Consider the following 23357-nt stretch of genomic DNA (forward strand, 5'->3'; position numbering starts at 1 on the left):
GTTTGTTCTGGATGTTTCCCTGAGTCTTATATCTACAGACATGAACCTTTACTCCTGGTGAGCAGCTGTGATTCAGAAAGACAAACCTCCTCCAATCACGACCAAATGAAACTTTTATTTTTGTGGGTCATTGCTGTCATAACAATCATGATTCAGAAAATGCTCAATGACTTGAAATCTTCATGTAATTAAGACAAGTTGTTGAGTGAAGAAAAAGCATGAACTTTATCTGTATTTCTTCTGTTTTGTTCGTCACAACCTGCAGCAGGAGGCACCTGGTTGCTGTTCAGAACTTCAGAGGTCTGAAGAGAGGCCGAGAACACCAGCTCATCCTGCAGAGATTCACCGAGCTGAAGAAGAAAGTGGGCAACGCCAGCGGCGACAAAACCCAAGTGTTGTTTGGCAACATGCAGGTCACCGTCAACACAGACTGCCTGTCCAATCTGCCGTACCCCTGCCTCAGCTTCCTGCTGCCTGACAGCTACTTCTACACAGACAATAAACTGGTGGAGGAAGGTGAAGAAGCTCAAGTAGTGGATTTATTCAAGAATAGGTGGACAATCGCAGTTCTTCTCAGGTGGTTTAACTGTTTCTGGTACCAATTAGAGTTTGCACTCTCAAACACAGCCATATTAAAGGATATTACAGTTTAATGTTCCTTAAGTTGCATGTTTGAGTTTTTCAAGACAATTTGAGGTATTAACTTATTTTATTGGACTTCTCTTAAGTGCAAACAAAATGCACAAGATATTATTTGCAATAGTTTAGATTTGTTCTAAATACCTATTTTATGCAAAGTGAAGGCTACAAGTTTGATGATGGATTTCCCAGTTTTATGTAGAATTAAAGTAATTTTGACTACAAAATTATTACAAAGTACAGCTGTCCACTCAGAACATGCTTCCTTCTTCAGTGTCTCAAACAGAAACACTGAACAATCATCAACAGTGGAGAAAACCAAGAGTCTCTTCCACCAGATTCCTGCTCTGAAGGAAACATCTTAACTCTTCATCATGGGCAGCGAGACCAAACTCTTTAGAAACACATTTCTCAAGTCAACAACTATAGAAATGATCCCTGAAAGTATAGTCTTGGTTTGTTCTGGATGTTTCTCAGAGTCTTATATCTACAGACGTGAACCTTTACTCCTGGTGATCTGGATCAGAGAGTTAAACCTCCTACAATCAGATGTTGTATTGACACTCAGGTGACTTTGCAGGAGGAAGAGAAAGTGGACTGTGTTAGTTTGAAGTATTTTAAAAGACTCATTTGGGCTGTAGGGACTTTTTGAAACCTCTTATCAAAACGTTTCCTTCTACAATGTCACAGCAATCACCTTGGCTCAGTTCAATATTCACCCACTGAGTTCACAGGCATTAACATGCTGACGGGTATTAAAGCAACACAAGCCTGTCTTTCCAGGCTGCTCTCTTCTCGTTGATCACTTTCTCGTCTTTGTCAGAGCCGGACTTGGCTTGTTCTTGGCTTGACTTCTGCTGTCCTGATGTCAATGGGGAGCTCGTTCCACCATTTAGGAGCCAGGACAGCAAACAGTTGTGATTTTGTTGAGTGGCTAACTCGCAGTGAGGGAGCAACAAGCCGATTGGCAGAGGCAGAGCAGAGTGGACGGGCTGAGGTGTAAGGTTTAATCATGACCTGGATGTAGACTGGACCTGATCCATTCACAGCACGGTACACAAGTACTAGTGTCTTGAAGTGGATGCTGGCAGCCACTGGTAACCACTGAAGGGAGCAGAGTATCATTACTACTGATACACCTCAAACCTTCATCTTTCTGCCATTACATTGAGCTCAGGATGAAAGCTCTAACTTAACATTAATAAACCTTATATTTTAAACAGCTGTATGAGAACCACTCAGATCATGTTTCCTCTTTCAGTGTCTGAACCAGAAACACTGAACAATCATCAACAGTGGAGAAAACCAAGAGTCTCTTCCACCAGATTCCTGCTCTGAAGGAAACATCTTAACTCTTCATCATGGGCAGTGAGACCAAACTCTTTAGAAACACATTTCTCAAGTCAACAACTATAGAAATGATCCCTGAAAGTATAGTCTTGGTTTGTTCTGGATGTTTCCCTGAGTCTTATATCTACAGACGTGAACCTTTACTCCTGGTGGGCAGCTGTGATTCAGAAAGACAAACCTCCTCCAATCACGACCAAATGAAACTTTGATTTTTGTGGGTCATTGCTCTCATAACAATCATGATTCAGAAAATGCTCAATGACTTGAAATCTTCATGTAATTAAGACAAGTTGTTGAGTGAAGAAAAAGCATGAACTTTATCTGTATTTCTTCTGTTTTGTTCGTCACAACCTGCAGAAGGAGGCACCTGGTTGCTGTTCAGAACTTCAGAGGTCTGATGAGAGGCCGAGAACACCAGCTCATCCTGCAGAGATTCACCGAGCTGAAGAAGAAAGTGGGAAACGCCAGCGGCGACAAAACCCAAGTGTTGTTTGGCAACATGCAGGTCACCGTCAACACAGACTGCCTGTCCAATCTGCCGTACTCCTGCCTCAGCTTCCTGCTGCCTGACAGCTACTTCTACACAGACAATAAACTGGTGGAGGAAGGTGAAGAAGCTCAAGTAGTGGATTTATTCAAGAATAGGTGGACAATCGCAGTTCTTCTCAGGTGGTTTAACTGTTTCTGGTACCAATTAGAGTTTGCACTCTCAAACACAGCCATATTAAAGGATATTACAGTTTAATGTTCCTTAAGTTGCATGTTTGAGTTTTTCAAGACAATTTGAGGTATTAACTTATTTTATTGGACTTCTCTTAAGTGCAAACAAAATGCACAAGATATTATTTGCAATAGTTTAGATTTGTTCTAAATACCTATTTTATGCAAAGTGAAGGCTACAAGTTTGATGATGGATTTCCCAGTTTTATGTAGAATTAAAGTAATTTTGACTACAAAATTATTACAAAGTACAGCTGTCCACTCAGAACATGCTTCCTTCTTCAGTGTCTCAAACAGAAACACTGAACAATCATCAACAGTGGAGAAAACCAAGAGTCTCTTCCACCAGATTCCTGCTCTGAAGGAAACATCTTAACTCTTCATCATGGGCAGCGAGACCAAACTCTTTAGAAACACATTTCTCAAGTCAACAACTATAGAAATGATCCCTGAAAGTATAGTCTTGGTTTGTTCTGGATGTTTCTCAGAGTCTTATATCTACAGACGTGAACCTTTACTCCTGGTGATCTGGATCAGAGAGTTAAACCTCCTACAATCAGATGTTGTATTGACACTCAGGTGACTTTGCAGGAGGAAGAGAAAGTGGACTGTGTTAGTTTGAAGTATTTTAAAAGACTCATTTGGGCTGTAGGGACCTTTTGAAACCTCTTATCAAAAGGTTTCCTTCTACAATGTCACAGCAATCACCTTGGCTCAGTTCAATATTCACCCACTGAGTTCACAGGCATTAACATGCTGATGGGTATTAAAGCAACACAAGCATGTCTTTCCAGGCTGCTCTCTTCTCGTTGATCACTTTCTCGTCTTTGTCAGAGCAGGACTTGGCTTGTTCTTGGCTTGACTTCTGCTGTCCTGATGTCAATGGGGAGCTCGTTCCACCATTTAGGAGCCAGGACAGCAAACAGTTGTGATTTTGTTGAGTGGCTAGCTCGCAGTGAGGGAGCAACAAGCCGATTGGCAGAGGCAGAGCAGAGTGGACGGGCTGAGGTGTAAGGTTTAACCATGACCTGGATGTAGACTTGACCTGATCCATTCACAGCACGGTACACAAGTACTAGTGTCTTGAAGTGGATGCAGGCAGCCACTGGTAACCACTGAAGGGAGCAGAGTATCATTACTACTGATACACCTCAAACCTTCATCTTTCTGCCATTACATTGAGCTCAGGATGAAAGCTCTAACTTAACATTAATAAACCTTACATTTTAAACAGCTGTATGAGAACCACTCAGATCATGTTTCCTCTTTCAGTGTCTGAACCAGAAACACTGAACAATCATCAACAGTGGAGAAAACCAAGAGTCTCTTCCACCAGATTCCTGCTCTGAAGGAAACATCTTAACTCTTCATCATGGGCAGCGAGACCAAACTCCTTAGAAACACATTTCTCAAGTCAACAACTATAGAAATGATCCCTGAAAGTATAGTCTTGGTTTGTTCTGGATGTTTCCCTGAGTCTTATATCTACAGACATGAACCTTTACTCCTGGTGAGCAGCTGTGATTCAGAAAGACAAACCTCCTCCAATCACGACCAAATGAAACTTTTATTTTTGTGGGTCATTGCTGTCATAACAATCATGATTCAGAAAATGCTCAATGACTTGAAATCTTCATGTAATTAAGACAAGTTGTTGAGTGAAGAAAAAGCATGAACTTTATCTGTATTTCTTCTGTTTTGTTCTTCACAACCTGCAGCAGGAGGCACCTGGTTGCTGTTCAGAACTTCAGAGGTCTGATGAGAGGCCGAGAACACCAGCTCATCCTGCAGAGATTCACCGAGCTGAAGAAGAAAGTGGGCAACGCCAGCGGCGACAAAACCCAAGTGTTGTTTGGCAACATGCAGGTCACCGTCAACACAGACTGCCTGTCCAATCTGCCGTACTCCTGCCTCAGCTTCCTGCTGCCTGACAGCTACTTCTACACAGACAATAAACTGGTGGAGGAAGGTGAAGAAGCTCAAGTAGTGGATTTATTCAAGAATAGGTGGACAATCGCAGTTCTTCTCAGGTGGTTTAACTGTTTCTGGTACCAATTAGAGTTTGCACTCTCAAACACAGCCATATTAAAGGATATTACAGTTTAATGTTCCTTAAGTTGCATGTTTGAGTTTTTCAAGACAATTTGAGGTATTAACTTATTTTATTGGACTTCTCTTAAGTGCAAACAAAATGCACAAGATATTATTTGCAATAGTTTAGATTTGTTCTAAATACCTATTTTATGCAAAGTGAAGGCTACAAGTTTGATGATGGATTTCCCAGTTTTATGTATAATTAAAGTAATTTTGACTACAAAATTATTACAAAGTACAGCTGTCCACTCAGAACATGCTTCCTTCTTCAGTGTCTCAATCAGAAACACTGAACAATCATCAACAGTGGAGAAAACCAAGAGTCTCTTCCACCAGATTCCTGCTCTGAAGGAAACATCTTAACTCTTCATCATGGGCAGCGAGACCAAACTCTTTAGAAACACATTTCTCAAGTCAACAACTATAGAAATGATCCCTGAAAGTATAGTCTTGGTTTGTTCTGGATGTTTCTCAGAGTCTTATATCTACAGACGTGAACCTTTACTCCTGGTGATCTGGATCAGAGAGTTAAACCTCCTACAATCAGATGTTGTATTGACACTCAGGTGACTTTGCAGGAGGAAGAGAAAGTGGACTGTGTTAGTTTGAAGTATTTTAAAAGACTCATTTGGGCTGTAGGGACTTTTTGAAACCTCTTATCAAAACGTTTCCTTCTACAATGTCACAGCAATCACCTTGGCTCAGTTCAATATTCACCCACTGAGTTCACAGGCATTAACATGCTGATGGGTATTAAAGCAACACAAGCCTGTCTTTCCAGGCTGCTCTCTTCTCGTTGATCACTTTCTCGTCTTTGTCAGAGCAGGACTTGGCTTGTTCTTGGCTTGACTTCTGCTGTCCTGATGTCAATGGGGAGCTCGTTCCACCATTTAGGAGCCAGGACAGCAAACAGTTGTGATTTTGTTGAGTGGCTAGCTCGCAGTGAGGGAGCAACAAGCCGATTGGCAGAGGCAGAGCAGAGTGGACGGGCTGAGGTGTAAGGTTTAACCATGACCTGGATGTAGACTTGACCTGATCCATTCACAGCACGGTACACAAGTACTAGTGTCTTGAAGTGGATGCTGGCAGCCACTGGTAACCACTGAAGGGAGCAGAGTATCATTACTACTGATACACCTCAAACCTTCATCTTTCTGCCATTACATTGAGCTCAGGATGAAAGCTCTAACTTAACATTAATAAACCTTATATTTTAAACAGCTGTATGAGAACCACTCAGATCATGTTTCCTCTTTCAGTGTCTGAACCAGAAACACTGAACAATCATCAACAGTGGAGAAAACCAAGAGTCTCTTCCACCAGATTCCTGCTCTGAAGGAAACATCTTAACTCTTCATCATGGGCAGTGAGACCAAACTCTTTAGAAACACATTTCTCAAGTCAACAACTATAGAAATGATCCCTGAAAGTATAGTCTTGGTTTGTTCTGGATGTTTCCCTGAGTCTTATATCTACAGACGTGAACCTTTACTCCTGGTGGGCAGCTGTGATTCAGAAAGACAAACCTCCTCCAATCACGACCAAATGAAACTTTGATTTTTGTGGGTCATTGCTCTCATAACAATCATGATTCAGAAAATGCTCAATGACTTGAAATCTTCATGTAATTAAGACAAGTTGTTGAGTGAAGAAAAAGCATGAACTTTATCTGTATTTCTTCTGTTTTGTTCGTCACAACCTGCAGAAGGAGGCACCTGGTTGCTGTTCAGAACTTCAGAGGTCTGATGAGAGGCCGAGAACACCAGCTCATCCTGCAGAGATTCACCGAGCTGAAGAAGAAAGTGGGCAACGCCAGCGGCGACAAAACCCAAGTGTTGTTTGGCAACATGCAGGTCACCGTCAACACAGACTGCCTGTCCAATCTGCCGTACTCCTGCCTCAGCTTCCTGCTGCCTGACAGCTACTTCTACACAGACAATAAACTGGTGGAGGAAGGTGAAGAAGCTCAAGTAGTGGATTTATTCAAGAATAGGTGGACAATCGCAGTTCTTCTCAGGTGGTTTAACTGTTTCTGGTACCAATTAGAGTTTGCACTCTCAAACACAGCCATATTAAAGGATATTACAGTTTAATGTTCCTTAAGTTGCATGTTTGAGTTTTTCAAGACAATTTGAGGTATTAACTTATTTTATTGGACTTCTCTTAAGTGCAAACAAAATGCACAAGATATTATTTGCAATAGTTTAGATTTGTTCTAAATACCTATTTTATGCAAAGTGAAGGCTACAAGTTTGATGATGGATTTCCCAGTTTTATGTAGAATTAAAGTAATTTTGACTACAAAATTATTACAAAGTACAGCTGTCCACTCAGAACATGCTTCCTTCTTCAGTGTCTCAAACAGAAACACTGAACAATCATCAACAGTGGAGAAAACCAAGAGTCTCTTCCACCAGATTCCTGCTCTGAAGGAAACATCTTAACTCTTCATCATGGGCAGCGAGACCAAACTCTTTAGAAACACATTTCTCAAGTCAACAACTATAGAAATGATCCCTGAAAGTATAGTCTTGGTTTGTTCTGGATGTTTCTCAGAGTCTTATATCTACAGACGTGAACCTTTACTCCTGGTGATCTGGATCAGAGAGTTAAACCTCCTACAATCAGATGTTGTATTGACACTCAGGTGACTTTGCAGGAGGAAGAGAAAGTGGACTGTGTTAGTTTGAAGTATTTTAAAAGACTCATTTGGGCTGTAGGGACCTTTTGAAACCTCTTATCAAAAGGTTTCCTTCTACAATGTCACAGCAATCACCTTGGCTCAGTTCAATATTCACCCACTGAGTTCACAGGCATTAACATGCTGATGGGTATTAAAGCAACACAAGCATGTCTTTCCAGGCTGCTCTCTTCTCGTTGATCACTTTCTCGTCTTTGTCAGAGCAGGACTTGGCTTGTTCTTGGCTTGACTTCTGCTGTCCTGATGTCAATGGGGAGCTCGTTCCACCATTTAGGAGCCAGGACAGCAAACAGTTGTGATTTTGTTGAGTGGCTAGCTCGCAGTGAGGGAGCAACAAGCCGATTGGCAGAGGCAGAGCAGAGTGGACGGGCTGAGGTGTAAGGTTTAACCATGACCTGGATGTAGACTTGACCTGATCCATTCACAGCACGGTACACAAGTACTAGTGTCTTGAAGTGGATGCAGGCAGCCACTGGTAACCACTGAAGGGAGCAGAGTATCATTACTACTGATACACCTCAAACCTTCATCTTTCTGCCATTACATTGAGCTCAGGATGAAAGCTCTAACTTAACATTAATAAACCTTACATTTTAAACAGCTGTATGAGAACCACTCAGATCATGTTTCCTCTTTCAGTGTCTGAACCAGAAACACTGAACAATCATCAACAGTGGAGAAAACCAAGAGTCTCTTCCACCAGATTCCTGCTCTGAAGGAAACATCTTAACTCTTCATCATGGGCAGCGAGACCAAACTCCTTAGAAACACATTTCTCAAGTCAACAACTATAGAAATGATCCCTGAAAGTATAGTCTTGGTTTGTTCTGGATGTTTCCCTGAGTCTTATATCTACAGACATGAACCTTTACTCCTGGTGAGCAGCTGTGATTCAGAAAGACAAACCTCCTCCAATCACGACCAAATGAAACTTTATTTTTGTGGGTCATTGCTGTCATAACAATCATGATTCAGAAAATGCTCAATGACTTGAAATCTTCATGTAATTAAGACAAGTTGTTGAGTGAAGAAAAAGCATGAACTTTATCTGTATTTCTTCTGTTTTGTTCTTCACAACCTGCAGCAGGAGGCACCTGGTTGCTGTTCAGAACTTCAGAGGTCTGATGAGAGGCCGAGAACACCAGCTCATCCTGCAGAGATTCACCGAGCTGAAGAAGAAAGTGGGCAACGCCAGCGGCGACAAAACCCAAGTGTTGTTTGGCAACATGCAGGTCACCGTCAACACAGACTGCCTGTCCAATCTGCCGTACTCCTGCCTCAGCTTCCTGCTGCCTGACAGCTACTTCTACACAGACAATAAACTGGTGGAGGAAGGTGAAGAAGCTCAAGTAGTGGATTTATTCAAGAATAGGTGGACAATCGCAGTTCTTCTCAGGTGGTTTAACTGTTTCTGGTACCAATTAGAGTTTGCACTCTCAAACACAGCCATATTAAAGGATATTACAGTTTAATGTTCCTTAAGTTGCATGTTTGAGTTTTTCAAGACAATTTGAGGTATTAACTTATTTTATTGGACTTCTCTTAAGTGCAAACAAAATGCACAAGATATTATTTGCAATAGTTTAGATTTGTTCTAAATACCTATTTTATGCAAAGTGAAGGCTACAAGTTTGATGATGGATTTCCCAGTTTTATGTATAATTAAAGTAATTTTGACTACAAAATTATTACAAAGTACAGCTGTCCACTCAGAACATGCTTCCTTCTTCAGTGTCTCAATCAGAAACACTGAACAATCATCAACAGTGGAGAAAACCAAGAGTCTCTTCCACCAGATTCCTGCTCTGAAGGAAACATCTTAACTCTTCATCATGGGCAGCGAGACCAAACTCTTTAGAAACACATTTCTCAAGTCAACAACTATAGAAATGATCCCTGAAAGTATAGTCTTGGTTTGTTCTGGATGTTTCTCAGAGTCTTATATCTACAGACGTGAACCTTTACTCCTGGTGATCTGGATCAGAGAGTTAAACCTCCTACAATCAGATGTTGTATTGACACTCAGGTGACTTTGCAGGAGGAAGAGAAAGTGGACTGTGTTAGTTTGAAGTATTTTAAAAGACTCATTTGGGCTGTAGGGACTTTTTGAAACCTCTTATCAAAACGTTTCCTTCTACAATGTCACAGCAATCACCTTGGCTCAGTTCAATATTCACCCACTGAGTTCACAGGCATTAACATGCTGATGGGTATTAAAGCAACACAAGCCTGTCTTTCCAGGCTGCTCTCTTCTCGTTGATCACTTTCTCGTCTTTGTCAGAGCAGGACTTGGCTTGTTCTTGGCTTGACTTCTGCTGTCCTGATGTCAATGGGGAGCTCGTTCCACCATTTAGGAGCCAGGACAGCAAACAGTTGTGATTTTGTTGAGTGGCTAGCTCGCAGTGAGGGAGCAACAAGCCGATTGGCAGAGGCAGAGCAGAGTGGACGGGCTGAGGTGTAAGGTTTAACCATGACCTGGATGTAGACTTGACCTGATCCATTCACAGCACGGTACACAAGTACTAGTGTCTTGAAGTGGATGCTGGCAGCCACTGGTAACCACTGAAGGGAGCAGAGTATCATTACTACTGATACACCTCAAACCTTCATCTTTCTGCCATTACATTGAGCTCAGGATGAAAGCTCTAACTTAACATTAATAAACCTTATATTTTAAACAGCTGTATGAGAACCACTCAGATCATGTTTCCTCTTTCAGTGTCTGAACCAGAAACACTGAACAATCATCAACAGTGGAGAAAACCAAGAGTCTCTTCCACCAGATTCCTGCTCTGAAGGAAACATCTTAACTCTTCATCATGGGCAGTGAGACCAAACTCTTTAGAAACACATTTCTCAAGTCAACAACTATAGAAATGATCCCTGAAAGTATAGTCTTGGTTTGTTCTGGATGTTTCCCTGAGTCTTATATCTACAGACGTGAACCTTTACTCCTGGTGGGCAGCTGTGATTCAGAAAGACAAACCTCCTCCAATCACGACCAAATGAAACTTTGATTTTTGTGGGTCATTGCTCTCATAACAATCATGATTCAGAAAATGCTCAATGACTTGAAATCTTCATGTAATTAAGACAAGTTGTTGAGTGAAGAAAAAGCATGAACTTTATCTGTATTTCTTCTGTTTTGTTCGTCACAACCTGCAGAAGGAGGCACCTGGTTGCTGTTCAGAACTTCAGAGGTCTGATGAGAGGCCGAGAACACCAGCTCATCCTGCAGAGATTCACCGAGCTGAAGAAGAAAGTGGGCAACGCCAGCGGCGACAAAACCCAAGTGTTGTTTGGCAACATGCAGGTCACCGTCAACACAGACTGCCTGTCCAATCTGCCGTACTCCTGCCTCAGCTTCCTGCTGCCTGACAGCTACTTCTACACAGACAATAAACTGGTGGAGGAAGGTGAAGAAGCTCAAGTAGTGGATTTATTCAAGAATAGGTGGACAATCGCAGTTCTTCTCAGGTGGTTTAACTGTTTCTGGTACCAATTAGAGTTTGCACTCTCAAACACAGCCATATTAAAGGATATTACAGTTTAATGTTCCTTAAGTTGCATGTTTGAGTTTTTCAAGACAATTTGAGGTATTAACTTATTTTATTGGACTTCTCTTAAGTGCAAACAAAATGCACAAGATATTATTTGCAATAGTTTAGATTTGTTCTAAATACCTATTTTATGCAAAGTGAAGGCTACAAGTTTGATGATTGATTTTCCAGTTTTATGTAGAATTAAAGTAATTTTGACTACAAAATTATTACAAAGTACAGCTGTCCACTCAGAACATGCTTTCTTCTTCAGTGTCTTAATCAGAAACACTGAACAATCATCAACAGTGGAGAAAACCAAGAGTCTCTTCCACCAGATTCCTTCTCTGAAGGAAACATCTTAACTCTTCATCATGGGCAGCGAGACCAAACTCTTTAGAAACACATTTCTCAAGTCAACAACTATAGAAATGATCCCTGAAAGTATAGTCTTGGTTTGTTCTGGATGTTTCTCAGAGTCTTATATCTACAGACGTGAACCTTTACTCCTGGTGATCTGGATCAGAGAGTTAAACCTCCTACAATCAGATGTTGTATTGACACTCAGGTGACTTTGCAGGAGGAAGAGAAAGTGGACTGTGTTAGTTTGAAGTATTTTAAAAGACTCATTTGGGCTGTAGGGACTTTTTGAAACCTCTTATCAAAACGTTTCCTTCTACAATGTCACAGCAATCACCTTGGCTCAGTTCAATATTCACCCACTGAGTTCACAGGCATTAACATGCTGATGGGTATTAAAGCAACACAAGCATGTCTTTCCAGGCTGCTCTCTTCTCGTTGATCACTTTCTTGTCTTTGTCAGAGCAGGACTTGGCTTGTTCTTGGCTTGACTTCTGCTGTCCTGATGTCAATGGGGAGCTCGTTCCACCATTTAGGAGCCAGGACAGCAAACAGTTGTGATTTTGTTGAGTGGCTAGCTCGCAGTGAGGGAGCAACAAGCCGATTGGCAGAGGCAGAGCAGAGTGGACGGGCTGAGGTGTAAGGTTTAACCATGACCTGGATGTAGACTTGACCTGATCCATTCACAGCACGGTACACAAGTACTAGTGTCTTGAAGTGGATGCAGGCAGCCACTGGTAACCACTGAAGGGAGCAGAGTATCATTACTACTAATACACCTCAACCTTCATCTTTCTGCCATTACATTGAGCTCAGGATGAAAGCTCTAACTTAACATTAATAAACCTTATATTTTAAACAGCTGTATGAGAACCACTCAGATCATGTTCCCTCTTTCAGTGTCTGAACCAGAAACACTGAACAATCATCAACAGTGGAGAAAACCAAGAGTCTCTTCCACCAGATTCCTGCTCTGAAGGAAACATCTTAACTCTTCATCATGGGCAGCGAGACCAAACTCTTTAGAAACACATTTCTCAAGTCAACAACTATAGAAATGATCCCTGAAAGTATAGTCTTGGTTTGTTCTGGATGTTTCCCTGAGTCTTATATCTACAGACGTGAACCTTTACTCCTGGTGAGCAGCTGTGATTCAGAAAGACAAACCTCCTCCAATCACGACCAAATGAAACTTTGATTTTTGTGGGTCATTGCTCTCATAACAATCATGATTCAGAAAATGCTCAATGACTTGAAATCTTCATGTAATTAAGACAAGTTGTTGAGTGAAGAAAAAGCATGAACTTTATCTGTATTTCTTCTGTTTTGTTCTTCACAACCTGCAGCAGGAGGCACCTGGTTGCTGTTCAGAAGTTCAGAGGTCTGATGAGAGGCCGAGAACACCAGCTCATCCTGCAGAGATTCACCGAGCTGAAGAAGAAACTGGGCAACGCCAGCGGCGACAAAACCCAAGTGTTGTTTGGCAACATGCAGGTCACCGTCAACACAGACTGCCTGTCCAATCTGCCGTACTCCTGCCTCAGCTTCCTGCTGCCTGACAGCTACTTCTACACAGACAATAAACTGGTGGAGGAAGGTGAAGAAGCTCAAGTAGTGGATTTATTCAAGAATAGGTGGACAATCGCAGTTCTTCTCAGGTGGTTTAACTGTTTCTGGTACCAATTAGAGTTTGCACTCTCAAACACAGCCATATTAAAGGATATTACAGTTTAATGTTCCTTAAGTTGCATGTTTGAGTTTTTCAAGACAATTTGAGGTATTAACTTATTTTATTGGATTTCTCTTAAGTGCAAACAAAATGCACAAGATATTATTTGCAATAGTTTAGATTTGTTCTAAATACCTATTTTATGCAAAGTGAAGGCTACAAGTTTGATGATGGATTTCCCGGTTTTATGTAGAATTAAAGTAATTTTGACTACAAAATTATTACAAAGTACAGCTGTCCACTCAGAACATGCTTCCTTCTTCAGTGTCTCAACCAGAAACACTGAACAATCATCAACAGTGGAGAAAACCAAGAGTCTCTTCCACCAGATTCCTGCTCCGAAGGAAACATCTTAACTCTTCATCATGGGCAGCGAGACCAAACTCTTTAGAAACACATTTCTCAAGTCAACAACTATAGAAATGATCCCTGAAAGTATAGTCTTGGTTTGTTCTGGATGTTTCTCAGAGTCTTATATCTACAGACGTGAACCTTTACTCCTGGTGATCTGGATCAGAGAGTTAAACCTCCTACAATCAGATGTTGTATTGACACTCAGGTGACTTTGCAGGAGGAAGAGAAAGTGGACTGTGTTAGTTTGAAGTATTTTAAAAGACTCATTTGGGCTGTAGGGACTTTTTGAAACCTCTTATCAAAAGGTTTCCTTCTACAATGTCACAGCAATCACCTTGGCTCAGTTCAATATTCACCCACTGAGTTCACAGGCATTAACATGCTGATGGGTATTAAAGCAACACAAGCATGTCTTTCCAGGCTGCTCTCTTCTCGTTGATCACTTTCTCGTCTTTGTCAGAGCCGGACTTGGCTTGTTCTTGGCTTGACTTCTGCTGTCCTGATGTCAATGGGGAGCTCGTTCCAGCATTTAGGAGCCAGGACAGCAAACAGTTGTGATTTTGTTGAGTGGCTAGCTCGCAGTGAGGGAGCAACAAGCCGATTGGCAGAGGCAGAGCAGAGTGGACGGGCTGAGGTGTAAGGTTTAACCATGACCTGGATGTAGACTGGACCTGATCCATTCACAGCACGGTACACAAGTACTAGTGTCTTGAAGTGGATGCAGGCAGCCACTGGTAACCACTGAAGGGAGCAGAGTATCATTACTACTGATACACCTCAAACCTTCATCTTTCTGCCATTACATTGAGCTCAGGATGAAAGCTCTAACTTAACATTAATAAACCTTATATTTTAAACAGCTGTATGATAACAACTCAGATCATGTTTCCTCTTTCAGTGTCTGAACCAGAAACACTGAACAATCATCAACAGTGGAGAAAACAAAGAGTCTCTTCCACCAGATTCTTGCTCTGAAGGAAACATCTTAACTCTTCATCATGGGCAGCGAGACCAAACTCTTTAGAAACACATTTCTCAAGTCAACAACTATAGAAATGATCCCTGAAAGTATAGTCTTGGTTTGTTCTGGATGTTTCCCTGAGTCTTATATCTACAGACGTGAACCTTTACTCCTGGTGAGCAGCTGTGATTCAGAAAGACAAACCTCCTCCAATCACGACCAAATGAAACTTTGATTTTTGTGGGTCATTGCTCTCATAACAATCATGATTCAGAAAATGCTCAATGACTTGAAATCTTCATGTAATTAAGACAAGTTGTTGAGTGAAGAAAAAGCATGAACTTTATCTTTATTTCTTCTGTTTTGTTCTTCACAACCTGCAGCAGGAGGCACCTGGTTGCTGTTCAGAAGTTCAGAGGTCTGATGAGAGGCCGAGAACACCAGCTCATCCTGCAGAGATTCACTGAGCTGAAGAAGAAACTGGGCAACGCCAGCGGCGACAAAACCCAAGTGTTGTTTGGCAACATGCAGTTCACCGTCAACACAGACTGCCTGTCCAATCTGCCGTACTCCTGCCTCAGCTTCCTGCTGCCTGACAGCTACTTCTACACAGACAATAAACTGGTGAGGAAGGTGAAGAAGCTCAAGTAGTGGATTTATTCAAGAATAGGTGGACAATCGCAGTTCTTCTCAGGTGGTTTAACTGTTTCTGGTACCAATTAGAGTTTGCACTCTCAAACACAGCCATATTAAGGATATTACAGTTTAATGTTCCTTAAGTTGCATGTTTGAGTTTTTCAAGACAATTTGAGGTATTAACTTATTTTATTGGACTTCTCTTAAGTGCAAACAAAATGCACAAGATATTATTTGCAATAGTTTAGATTTGTTCTAAATACCTATTTTATGCAAAGTGAAGGCTACAAGTTTGATGATGGATTTTCCAGTTTTATGTAGAATTAAAGTAATTTTGACTACAAAATTATTACAAAGTACAGCTGTCCACTCAGAACATGCTTTCTTCTTCAGTGTCTCAATCAGAAACACTGAACAATCATCAACAGTGGAGAAAACCAAGAGTCTCTTCCACCAGATTCCTGCTCTGAAGGAAACATCTTAACTATTCATCATGGGCAGCGAGACCAAACTCTTTAGAAACACATTTCTCAAGTCAACAACTATAGAAATGATCCCTGAAAGTATAGTCTTGGTTTGTTCTGGATGTTTCTCAGAGTCTTATATCTACAGACGTGAACCTTTACTCCTGGTGATCTGGATCAGAGAGTTAAACCTCCTACAATCAGATGTTGTATTGACACTCAGGTGACTTTGCAGGAGGAAGAGAAAGTGGACTGTGTTAGTTTGAAGTATTTTAAAAGACTCATTTGGGCTGTAGGGACTTTTTGAAACCTCTTATCAAAAGGTTTCCTTCTACAATGTCACAGCAATCACCTTGGCTCAGTTCAATATTCACCCACTGAGTTCACAGGCATTAACATGCTGATGGGTATTAAAGCAACACAAGCATGTCTTTCCAGGCTGCTCTCTTCTCGTTGATCACTTTCTCGTCTTTGTCAGAGCCGGACTTGGCTTGTTCTTGGCTTGAATTCTGCTGTCCTGATGTCAATGGGGAGCTCGTTCCAGCATTTAGGAGCCAGGACAGCAAACAGTTGTGATTTTGTTGAGTGGCTAGCTCGCAGTGAGGGAGCAACAAGCCGATTGGCAGAGGCAGAGCAGAGTGGACGGGCTGAGGTGTAAGGTTTAACCATGACCTGGATGTAGACTGGACCTGATCCATTCACAGCACGGTACACAAGTACTAGTGTCCTGAAGTGGATGCAGGCAGCCACTGGTAACCACTGAAGGGAGCAGAGTATCATTACTACTGATACACCTCAAACCTTCATCTTTCTGCCATTACATTGAGCTCAGGATGAAAGCTCTAACTTAACATTAATAAACCTTATATTTTAAACAGCTGTATGATAACCACTCAGATCATGTTTCCTCTTTCAGTGTCTGAACCAGAAACACTGAACAATCATCAACAGTGGAGAAAACAAAGAGTCTCTTCCACCAGATTCCTGCTCTGAAGGAAACATCTTAACTCTTCATCATGGGCAGTAAGACTAAACTCTTTAGAAACACATTTCTCAAGTCAACAACTATAGAAATGATCCCTGAAAGTATAGTCTTGGTTTGTTCTGGATGTTTCCCTGAGTCTTATATCTACAGACGTGAACCTTTACTCCTGGTGAGCAGCTGTGATTCAGAAAGACAAACCTCCTCCAATCACGACCAAATGAAACTTTGATTTTTGTGGGTCATTGCTCTCATAACAATCATGTTTCAGAAAATGCTCAATGACTTGAAATCTTCATGTAATTAAGACAAGTTGTTGAGTGAAGAAAAAGCATGAACTTTATCTGTATTTCGTCTGTTTTGTTCTTCACAACCTGCAGCAGGAGGCACCTGGTTGCTGTTCAGAACTTCAGAGGTCTGATGAGAGGCCGAGAACACCAGCTCATCCTGCAGAGATTCACCGAGCTGAAGAAGAAACTGGGCAACGCCAGCGGCGACAAAACCCAAGTGTTGTTTGGCAACATGCAGGTCACCGTCAACACAGACTGCCTGTCCAATCTGCCGTACTCCTGCCTCAGCTTCCTGCTGCCTGACAGCTACTTCTACACAGACAATAAACTGGTGGAGGAAGGTGAAGAAGCTCAAGCAGTGGATTTATTCAAGAATAGGTGGACAATCGCAGTTCTTCTCAGGTGGTTTAACTGTTTCTGGTACCAATTAGAGTTTGCACTCTCAAACACAGCCATATTAAAGGATATTACAGTTTAATGTTCCTTAAGTTGCATGTTTGAGTTTTTCAAGACAATTTGAGGTATTAACTTATTTTATTGGACTTCTCTTAAGTGAAAACAAAATGCACAAGATATTATTTGCAATAGTTTAGATTTGTTCTAAATACCTATTTTATGCAAAGTGAAGGCTACAAGTTTGATGATGGATTTCCCAGTTTTATGTAGAATTAAAGTAACTTTGACTACAAAATTATTACAAAGTACAGCTGTCCACTCAGAACATATTTCCTCCTTCAGTGTCTTAACCAGAAACACTGAACAATCATCAACAGTGGAGAAAACCAAGAGTCTCCTCCACCGGATTCCTGCTCTGAAGGAAACATCTTAACTCTAGAAAAAGAACAGAAAAAAAACAAAAAAATGCCTCCATTCTGCTCCTGTGGTGTCATCCAAGTGTCCGTAAGCCCAGACATTGAAATTCAACTTTAAACAGGGTCATTTACACCAAGTGTTTAGCCTAAAAGTTCGCTACCGGAAGTGGCGATGCTAGCAGAGGTAGCAATGCTAATGCTCACTCTGCCCTTGGGCGAGAGCTTGTGTGCGTTCGAATGTGGACGTGGCTTCAGAGGAGGATCACAGGACATTTAGGCAAAAAACTTGGTGTAAATGACGCATTTCAAGTTGAATTAGAATGTCGGCGCTTGCGGACACTTGGATGACACAACACAAGCAGAATTTTATGGTTTCTTTTACATTTGAAGAATCAGTCACCATTCACTTCAATTGTATTGGATTCTGCTCTAACACTGTGTACCCCTGAAACTCCAAAAGTGTTTTGTGGACTCAAACACTTCACCCCACCTCCATCAGCATAGTGGAGAGTAGATAAAGAGAGAATTCTAATATTTTAGTTTACTATCCCTTTAACAGCTATTCATACTCATTAACAACAGGGTCTCAACCAGAAACACTGAACAATCATCAACAGTGGGGAAAACCAAGAGTCTCCTCCACCAGATTCCTGCTCTGAAGGAAACATCTTAACTCTTCATCATGGGCAGCGAGACGAAACTCTTTAGAAACACATTTCTCAAGTCAACAACTATAGAAATGATCCCTGAAAGTATAGTCTTGGTTTGTTCTGGATGTTTCTCAGAGTCTTATATCTACAGACGTGAACCTTTACTCCTGGTGAGCAGCTGTGATTCAGAAAGACAAACCTCCTACAATCACAGCTTCATCTCAAACCTCATTATCTGTATTTATCTTGACAGACTATAAATAATTCTAAATACATGTTTCATAAGTCGATCTAAAACTAAGTTTTCCTTTTGTTGTAACATATGTTGTTGAGTTCAGAGTTGGTTCAACAGAAAATGTCTCAGGGCACAACATTTATTTTATATTTCAGTGAAAAATGAATAACAAATGTTGATATGATGATTTTAACCATATGTACAGACTATTATGTAAACAATTACTTACTCTAATGGTCTAATCATGTCGATTAATGAGCTGTTTATTAAGTATCCCCTCTATGATTTGACCAAAGAGGATAGACACCCATGACGAGACAAGCTGTCAAGAAACCAAAAGGAACCTTTGGTGCACAATCTGTAGCTCTGCTGTAGCAAGCCATGGCTGACTAAGCCACTGTGTGGGATATTGCTGCAGAATGAAGACACTCCTGTTCGTCATCCATTTTCTGTTTTCATCTGCCCATACCCTGAAGTACCCAACATAAAAGTTTGTTTTCTGTTCTACAGCTCTTCTATAAATTATATTTTTACTCTGCTCAGCTAGCTAGTTATTAGCTCCACCAATAATGTAATGTTTTCATTGCTGTTTATTTGTTTGTCTGCCTGTAATCAGGATTACACAAACCTTTGCAGAAACAATTTTATTTAAACTTTGTAGAAGGATGGAGTCTGGGCCAAGGAATAAACCATTAACTTTTGATGTGGATTTGTTAAGGGTGCAGATCCAGTATTTTCTTTCACTTTATTTAATTTTGCAACATAGGCCGTTTTTTAAATATATTTGCTAATTTCTTAAGATATAAGGCAGAGATCATAATGAAAAGAATCAGGCATACTGATATCAATAGCCATTTTCAGGCATGAACTCCTTAAAATGTCAGATAAATTGGTTCCAGACACATTCTGGTGTTTGCCTTTCACATATGAAGAATACAGCAGAAGATGGTCCAGGTCAGACACATTCACAACAACAGGACATTTCCAGAACATCAGGGTGAACATTATTTCACCTGGGTTGAGTATGCAGGAGGCAGGATATGATGAATAAACTCAGACCGAGTCTCTTGCAAATTGTTGTCTGTCCTAATTGCCAAAAGCTCTCAAAATATTGTTGTCTTTCCTAGTTGACAACTTTGTCTTGCATGTTTTACATGCCTACATGCCTGCTTTCTAACTTTAACCTTTCCGGAAATCTTCCTGGTGTAAGGGGTCACTCTGAAAAAACAGACATTTTACTAGGGGGCTGCCAGGAAAATAACCAGAGCAACTGACTCGGGCGCTCTTTGCACTATTTGCCTCTTTGGCAAATTTCAGAAAAATTGCCAGATTTTGGTGCATGTCTAAAAGCAGCCAATGAGTGTGCAACTTGGTGTGACTTGATGGAGACTGTTGTACCTCGGCAGAGGTATGGGCTCAACTGAGTGCCATTCTCATCAACTGACATCATAGTATTGACCAAGAAGTCTCCACAAAATATTCTATCAACACGTGTGTGTATATTGTATGTATGAAAACGAGAAATGTCAACTTATTATTTTCTTATTACTTGAATAACATTTTATCTTTTTGATTTGTATGTGACAGTAACACATGACGTATTATGGATAAGCAAAATAAAGAAGTTACAAAGAAGTTACAAAGAAGTTAAAAAGAGTTACCTTGGCAGCGTGCTGCTGCTGAAAGTCATCATGTTGTCACGGTTGCCTAAAGGACTGGATGGACTTATCACCTCCACCTCAGCACTTGCTCTCTTCATATTGGACAGAGATGGCTCTCGATAGGAGGAACTACGCGTCAGGATGGGCCCTGTTTGGTCAGGCAACAGCATGTGGGAAGAGGTCCTTGTGATAATTGGCTCTGGTTGGCTGGGAGCCAGGGTATGGTGGCCTATCAGAGGACAAAAAAGAGAGGTCATGTTAAAAAGGGGGTTGATTTGAAGTTAACTTATTGGAAGTGTGTCTTATCTTAAAAACTGAACAACTAAGGATCATTCTGTAACTAAATTAATCAACAATGATTAATCAGTTACATAATGACCACTAGTAAGAGCAAAGAAACCAAAGACATAATGCATCTCAAAAGCAGCCACTTAAAATCGACATGTTACCAATAAGCAAAGTTGATAATGAGGAGATCAAGCATTCAACTTAAGTAAAAGCCCAAATAAAAACTTCATTAATATTACATAGTGTTTGCTGAAAGGTGCACATTGGGTAACATCCTTAAGTAAAGGGAAACGTATAGTGGCTATTTTTGGCTGCATGTTGAGATATTACATTTTTCAATTTGTGACATAGACCCAGTGGTACTTGGCTGATTGTAGGTTAAGTCAGGAAGAAAGGTTATAATATTTTATTATTGAGTACTCGAAAAAACTTTGCAAAAGCATAAATTCACAATAATTAAAATCAGCAAAGGCCTAAAATGTTGTATCTTGCTGTCAACGCATAGCTTTTTTATATATTAATGATGCACTTTATGCTTTTACTGCATTTTGCCTTGTACAAAATTGGGAGAGTGTGACTGTACTCCCTAGCATGACCAAAATGTAACTTCTGGACTAAACAAAACAGAAACACAAAACCTGCTGGTCATATCACGATAAATTAAAAAAACAATAAAAAAACTGTAAATGGTGTGGGCTTTGTAGACAATTGGCAAACTTTTTGGAGGAAACCTGGTCTTGTTAGGAGAGACAGCATTCATCCCACTTGGGATGGAGCAGCTCTCTTATCTAGGAATATTACTCAGTCTATAAAATGACAACCCAGAGTTGGGACCAGGACGCAGAGCTGCAGTGCTACACACTTCTCTGCGCTCCCTCTGGATCAGTCACACAACCACAACCCCATAGAGACTGTGTCTGTCCACCGTCCCATTAAATTATTAAATCAAACATTAACAGAGGGAGAATTCTACAGAAAAAACTAATAAAAATGAACACAACCTCTGCAACAACACAACAAACAAATACTTTTAAATGTGGACTTTTAAACATAAGATCACTATCATCAAAGGCTATTTAAGTAAATGAACTAGTCTCAGATCACAAAATAGATTTATTGTCCCTCACTGAGACCTGGCTGCATCCCGATGAATATGTCAGTCTAAATGAATCTACTCCCCCCAGACATATAAATACACACGTTCCCGAGACTTTGGCCGAGGAGGTGGAGTTGCTGCTATTTTTAACTCCAGTCTATCAATTAATCCTAAACCTAAACTAAGCTACAACTCATTTGAAAGTCTCATGAATTTCCTGAGTTTTTATCAAACCTAGTCCTAAAAACAGATAAAATTATTATTGTGACTTTATTATTCATGTTGACAATAATAATGATAGCCTTAGCGTAGCATTTATTTCAGTACTAGACTCAGTTGGTTTCAGTCAGTGTGTAACATTGTTGTAACCACACACTTGACCTGGTATTATCATATGGTGTCAAAATTGAACATCTAATAGTACTTCCACATAATCCGATTCTATCAGACCATAATTTAATTACCTTCAATTTCTCATTATCATAATACATGCCACTTATAAAAAACTGTGTTGAAAATCACCTAGCCTGGAAAAATAGTGTTAAAGCATATAAGAAGGCCCTCCACAAAGCAAGAGCTGCCTACTATTCCACACTAATAGAAGAAAATAAGAACAACCCCAGGTTTCTCTTCAGCACTGTCTCATCGAACTCAGTATTCCTCGATCCCTGAATAGCAATATCTTTATGAACTTCTTTAATAATAAAATTTTAACTATTAGAAATCAAATCAACCATCTCCTGCCCTCAGTTGGCACTAATACCTTATCAAGAATAGATATCTCAGAAACAGCTGAGAATCTTACCAATTATTTAGACAGCTTCTCTGTGATCACCCTTGATCAGCTGTCCAAAATATCTCATCTTCTAAACCCACAACTTGTATCTTAGATCCCATTCCCACAAAATTACTTAAAGAATCCTGGCCCTAATTGATAGTACGTTACTGAATACAATCAATCTCTCATTATCATCAGGATATGTACCACAGTCCTTTAAAATAGCTGTAATCAAACCCCTTCTCAAAAAATCCACCCTGGACCCGGAGGTTTTAGCCAATTACAGACCAATATCTAACCTCCCCTTCCTGTCTAAAATCCTTGAAAAGGTTGTAGCCAATCAGCTGTGCGAGTTTTTCCAGGAAAGTAATGTATATGAAGACTTTCATTTGGGGTTTAGAGCCAATCACAGCACGGAGACAGCCTTGGCAAAAGTCACTAATGACCTTCTAATAGCTTCAGATCAGGGATTTGTGTCTGTCCTCGTTCTGTTAGATCTTAGTGCAGCATTCAACACTATTGACCATCAAATTTTATTACAGAGACTAGAACAGTTATCTAGCATTAAAGGAACCGCCCTAAACTGGTTTAAATCCTATTTTTCAGATCGATTCCAATTTGTGCAAATTAATGATGAGTCATCTGTGCGCACCAAAGTTAACCACGGTGTTCCACAGGGCTCTGTGCTCGGCCCAATGTTATTCTCATTATATATGCTTCCACTAGGAAACATTGTCAGGGCACACTCGGTAAATTTCCACTGCTATGCGGATGACACCTAGTTATACTTGTCAATAAAACCAGAACAGTCTAATCAATTAACTAAACTCCAAGCATGTCTCAAGGACATAAAAACCTGGATGACCCGCAATTTTCTCTTATTAAACTCAGATAAAACAGAGGTTCTAATACTTGGCCCTAAACACCTTAGAGATACATTATCTAATGATATAGCTGCGCTAGACGACACTGCCCTTGCCACCACGATCAGCGGCCACATCGTGGATTATGATCTGTG

At 40.6% G+C, this 23357-nt stretch overlaps 1 protein-coding gene, 16 non-coding genes and 2 pseudogenes across 18 annotated transcripts in view; all 19 read right to left on the reverse strand.

Annotated features, from left to right (window-relative positions):
- Positions 1-23357, reverse strand: part of LOC117777758 (phospholipid phosphatase-related protein type 4-like) — a 78150-nt gene that overhangs the window by 20447 nt on the left and 34346 nt on the right. For both annotated transcript variants that reach the window (XM_034612688.1, XM_034612687.1), the window contains exon 8: positions 20178-20406. In XM_034612688.1, coding sequence (XP_034468579.1) covers positions 20178-20406 — 229 coding nt within the window. The remainder of the gene's footprint in view (positions 1-20177; positions 20407-23357) is intronic.
- On the reverse strand, positions 886-1093 carry LOC117778974. Its single transcript, XR_004616878.1, has one exon. It is a non-coding gene; the product is annotated as a small nucleolar RNA U3 (small nucleolar RNA).
- On the reverse strand, positions 1873-2080 carry LOC117778984. The gene has a single exon (XR_004616888.1). It is a non-coding gene; the product is annotated as a small nucleolar RNA U3 (small nucleolar RNA).
- Positions 2967-3174, reverse strand: LOC117778975. The gene has a single exon (XR_004616879.1). It is a non-coding gene; the product is annotated as a small nucleolar RNA U3 (small nucleolar RNA).
- On the reverse strand, positions 3954-4161 carry LOC117778997. The gene has a single exon (XR_004616900.1). It is a non-coding gene; the product is annotated as a small nucleolar RNA U3 (small nucleolar RNA).
- On the reverse strand, positions 5048-5255 carry LOC117778978. Its single transcript, XR_004616882.1, has one exon. It is a non-coding gene; the product is annotated as a small nucleolar RNA U3 (small nucleolar RNA).
- Positions 6035-6242, reverse strand: LOC117778985. Its single transcript, XR_004616889.1, has one exon. It is a non-coding gene; the product is annotated as a small nucleolar RNA U3 (small nucleolar RNA).
- Positions 7129-7336, reverse strand: LOC117778976. Its single transcript, XR_004616880.1, has one exon. It is a non-coding gene; the product is annotated as a small nucleolar RNA U3 (small nucleolar RNA).
- LOC117778998 lies at positions 8116-8323 on the reverse strand. Its single transcript, XR_004616901.1, has one exon. It is a non-coding gene; the product is annotated as a small nucleolar RNA U3 (small nucleolar RNA).
- Positions 9209-9416, reverse strand: LOC117778979. Its single transcript, XR_004616883.1, has one exon. It is a non-coding gene; the product is annotated as a small nucleolar RNA U3 (small nucleolar RNA).
- On the reverse strand, positions 10196-10403 carry LOC117778986. The gene has a single exon (XR_004616890.1). It is a non-coding gene; the product is annotated as a small nucleolar RNA U3 (small nucleolar RNA).
- Positions 11290-11497, reverse strand: LOC117779010. Its single transcript, XR_004616913.1, has one exon. It is a non-coding gene; the product is annotated as a small nucleolar RNA U3 (small nucleolar RNA).
- On the reverse strand, positions 12276-12483 carry LOC117778999. Its single transcript, XR_004616902.1, has one exon. It is a non-coding gene; the product is annotated as a small nucleolar RNA U3 (small nucleolar RNA).
- LOC117778980 lies at positions 13370-13577 on the reverse strand. The gene has a single exon (XR_004616884.1). It is a non-coding gene; the product is annotated as a small nucleolar RNA U3 (small nucleolar RNA).
- Positions 14357-14564, reverse strand: LOC117779009. The gene has a single exon (XR_004616912.1). It is a non-coding gene; the product is annotated as a small nucleolar RNA U3 (small nucleolar RNA).
- LOC117778993 lies at positions 15449-15656 on the reverse strand. The gene has a single exon (XR_004616897.1). It is a non-coding gene; the product is annotated as a small nucleolar RNA U3 (small nucleolar RNA).
- Positions 16436-16643, reverse strand: LOC117778992. Its single transcript, XR_004616896.1, has one exon. It is a non-coding gene; the product is annotated as a small nucleolar RNA U3 (small nucleolar RNA).
- On the reverse strand, positions 17535-17651 carry LOC117779014 (annotated as a pseudogene).
- LOC117779013 lies at positions 18190-18393 on the reverse strand (annotated as a pseudogene).

Source organism: Hippoglossus hippoglossus, chromosome 17, assembly GCF_009819705.1.
Source record: "Hippoglossus hippoglossus isolate fHipHip1 chromosome 17, fHipHip1.pri, whole genome shotgun sequence".
Classification (NCBI taxonomy): Eukaryota; Metazoa; Chordata; class Actinopteri; order Pleuronectiformes; family Pleuronectidae; genus Hippoglossus; species Hippoglossus hippoglossus.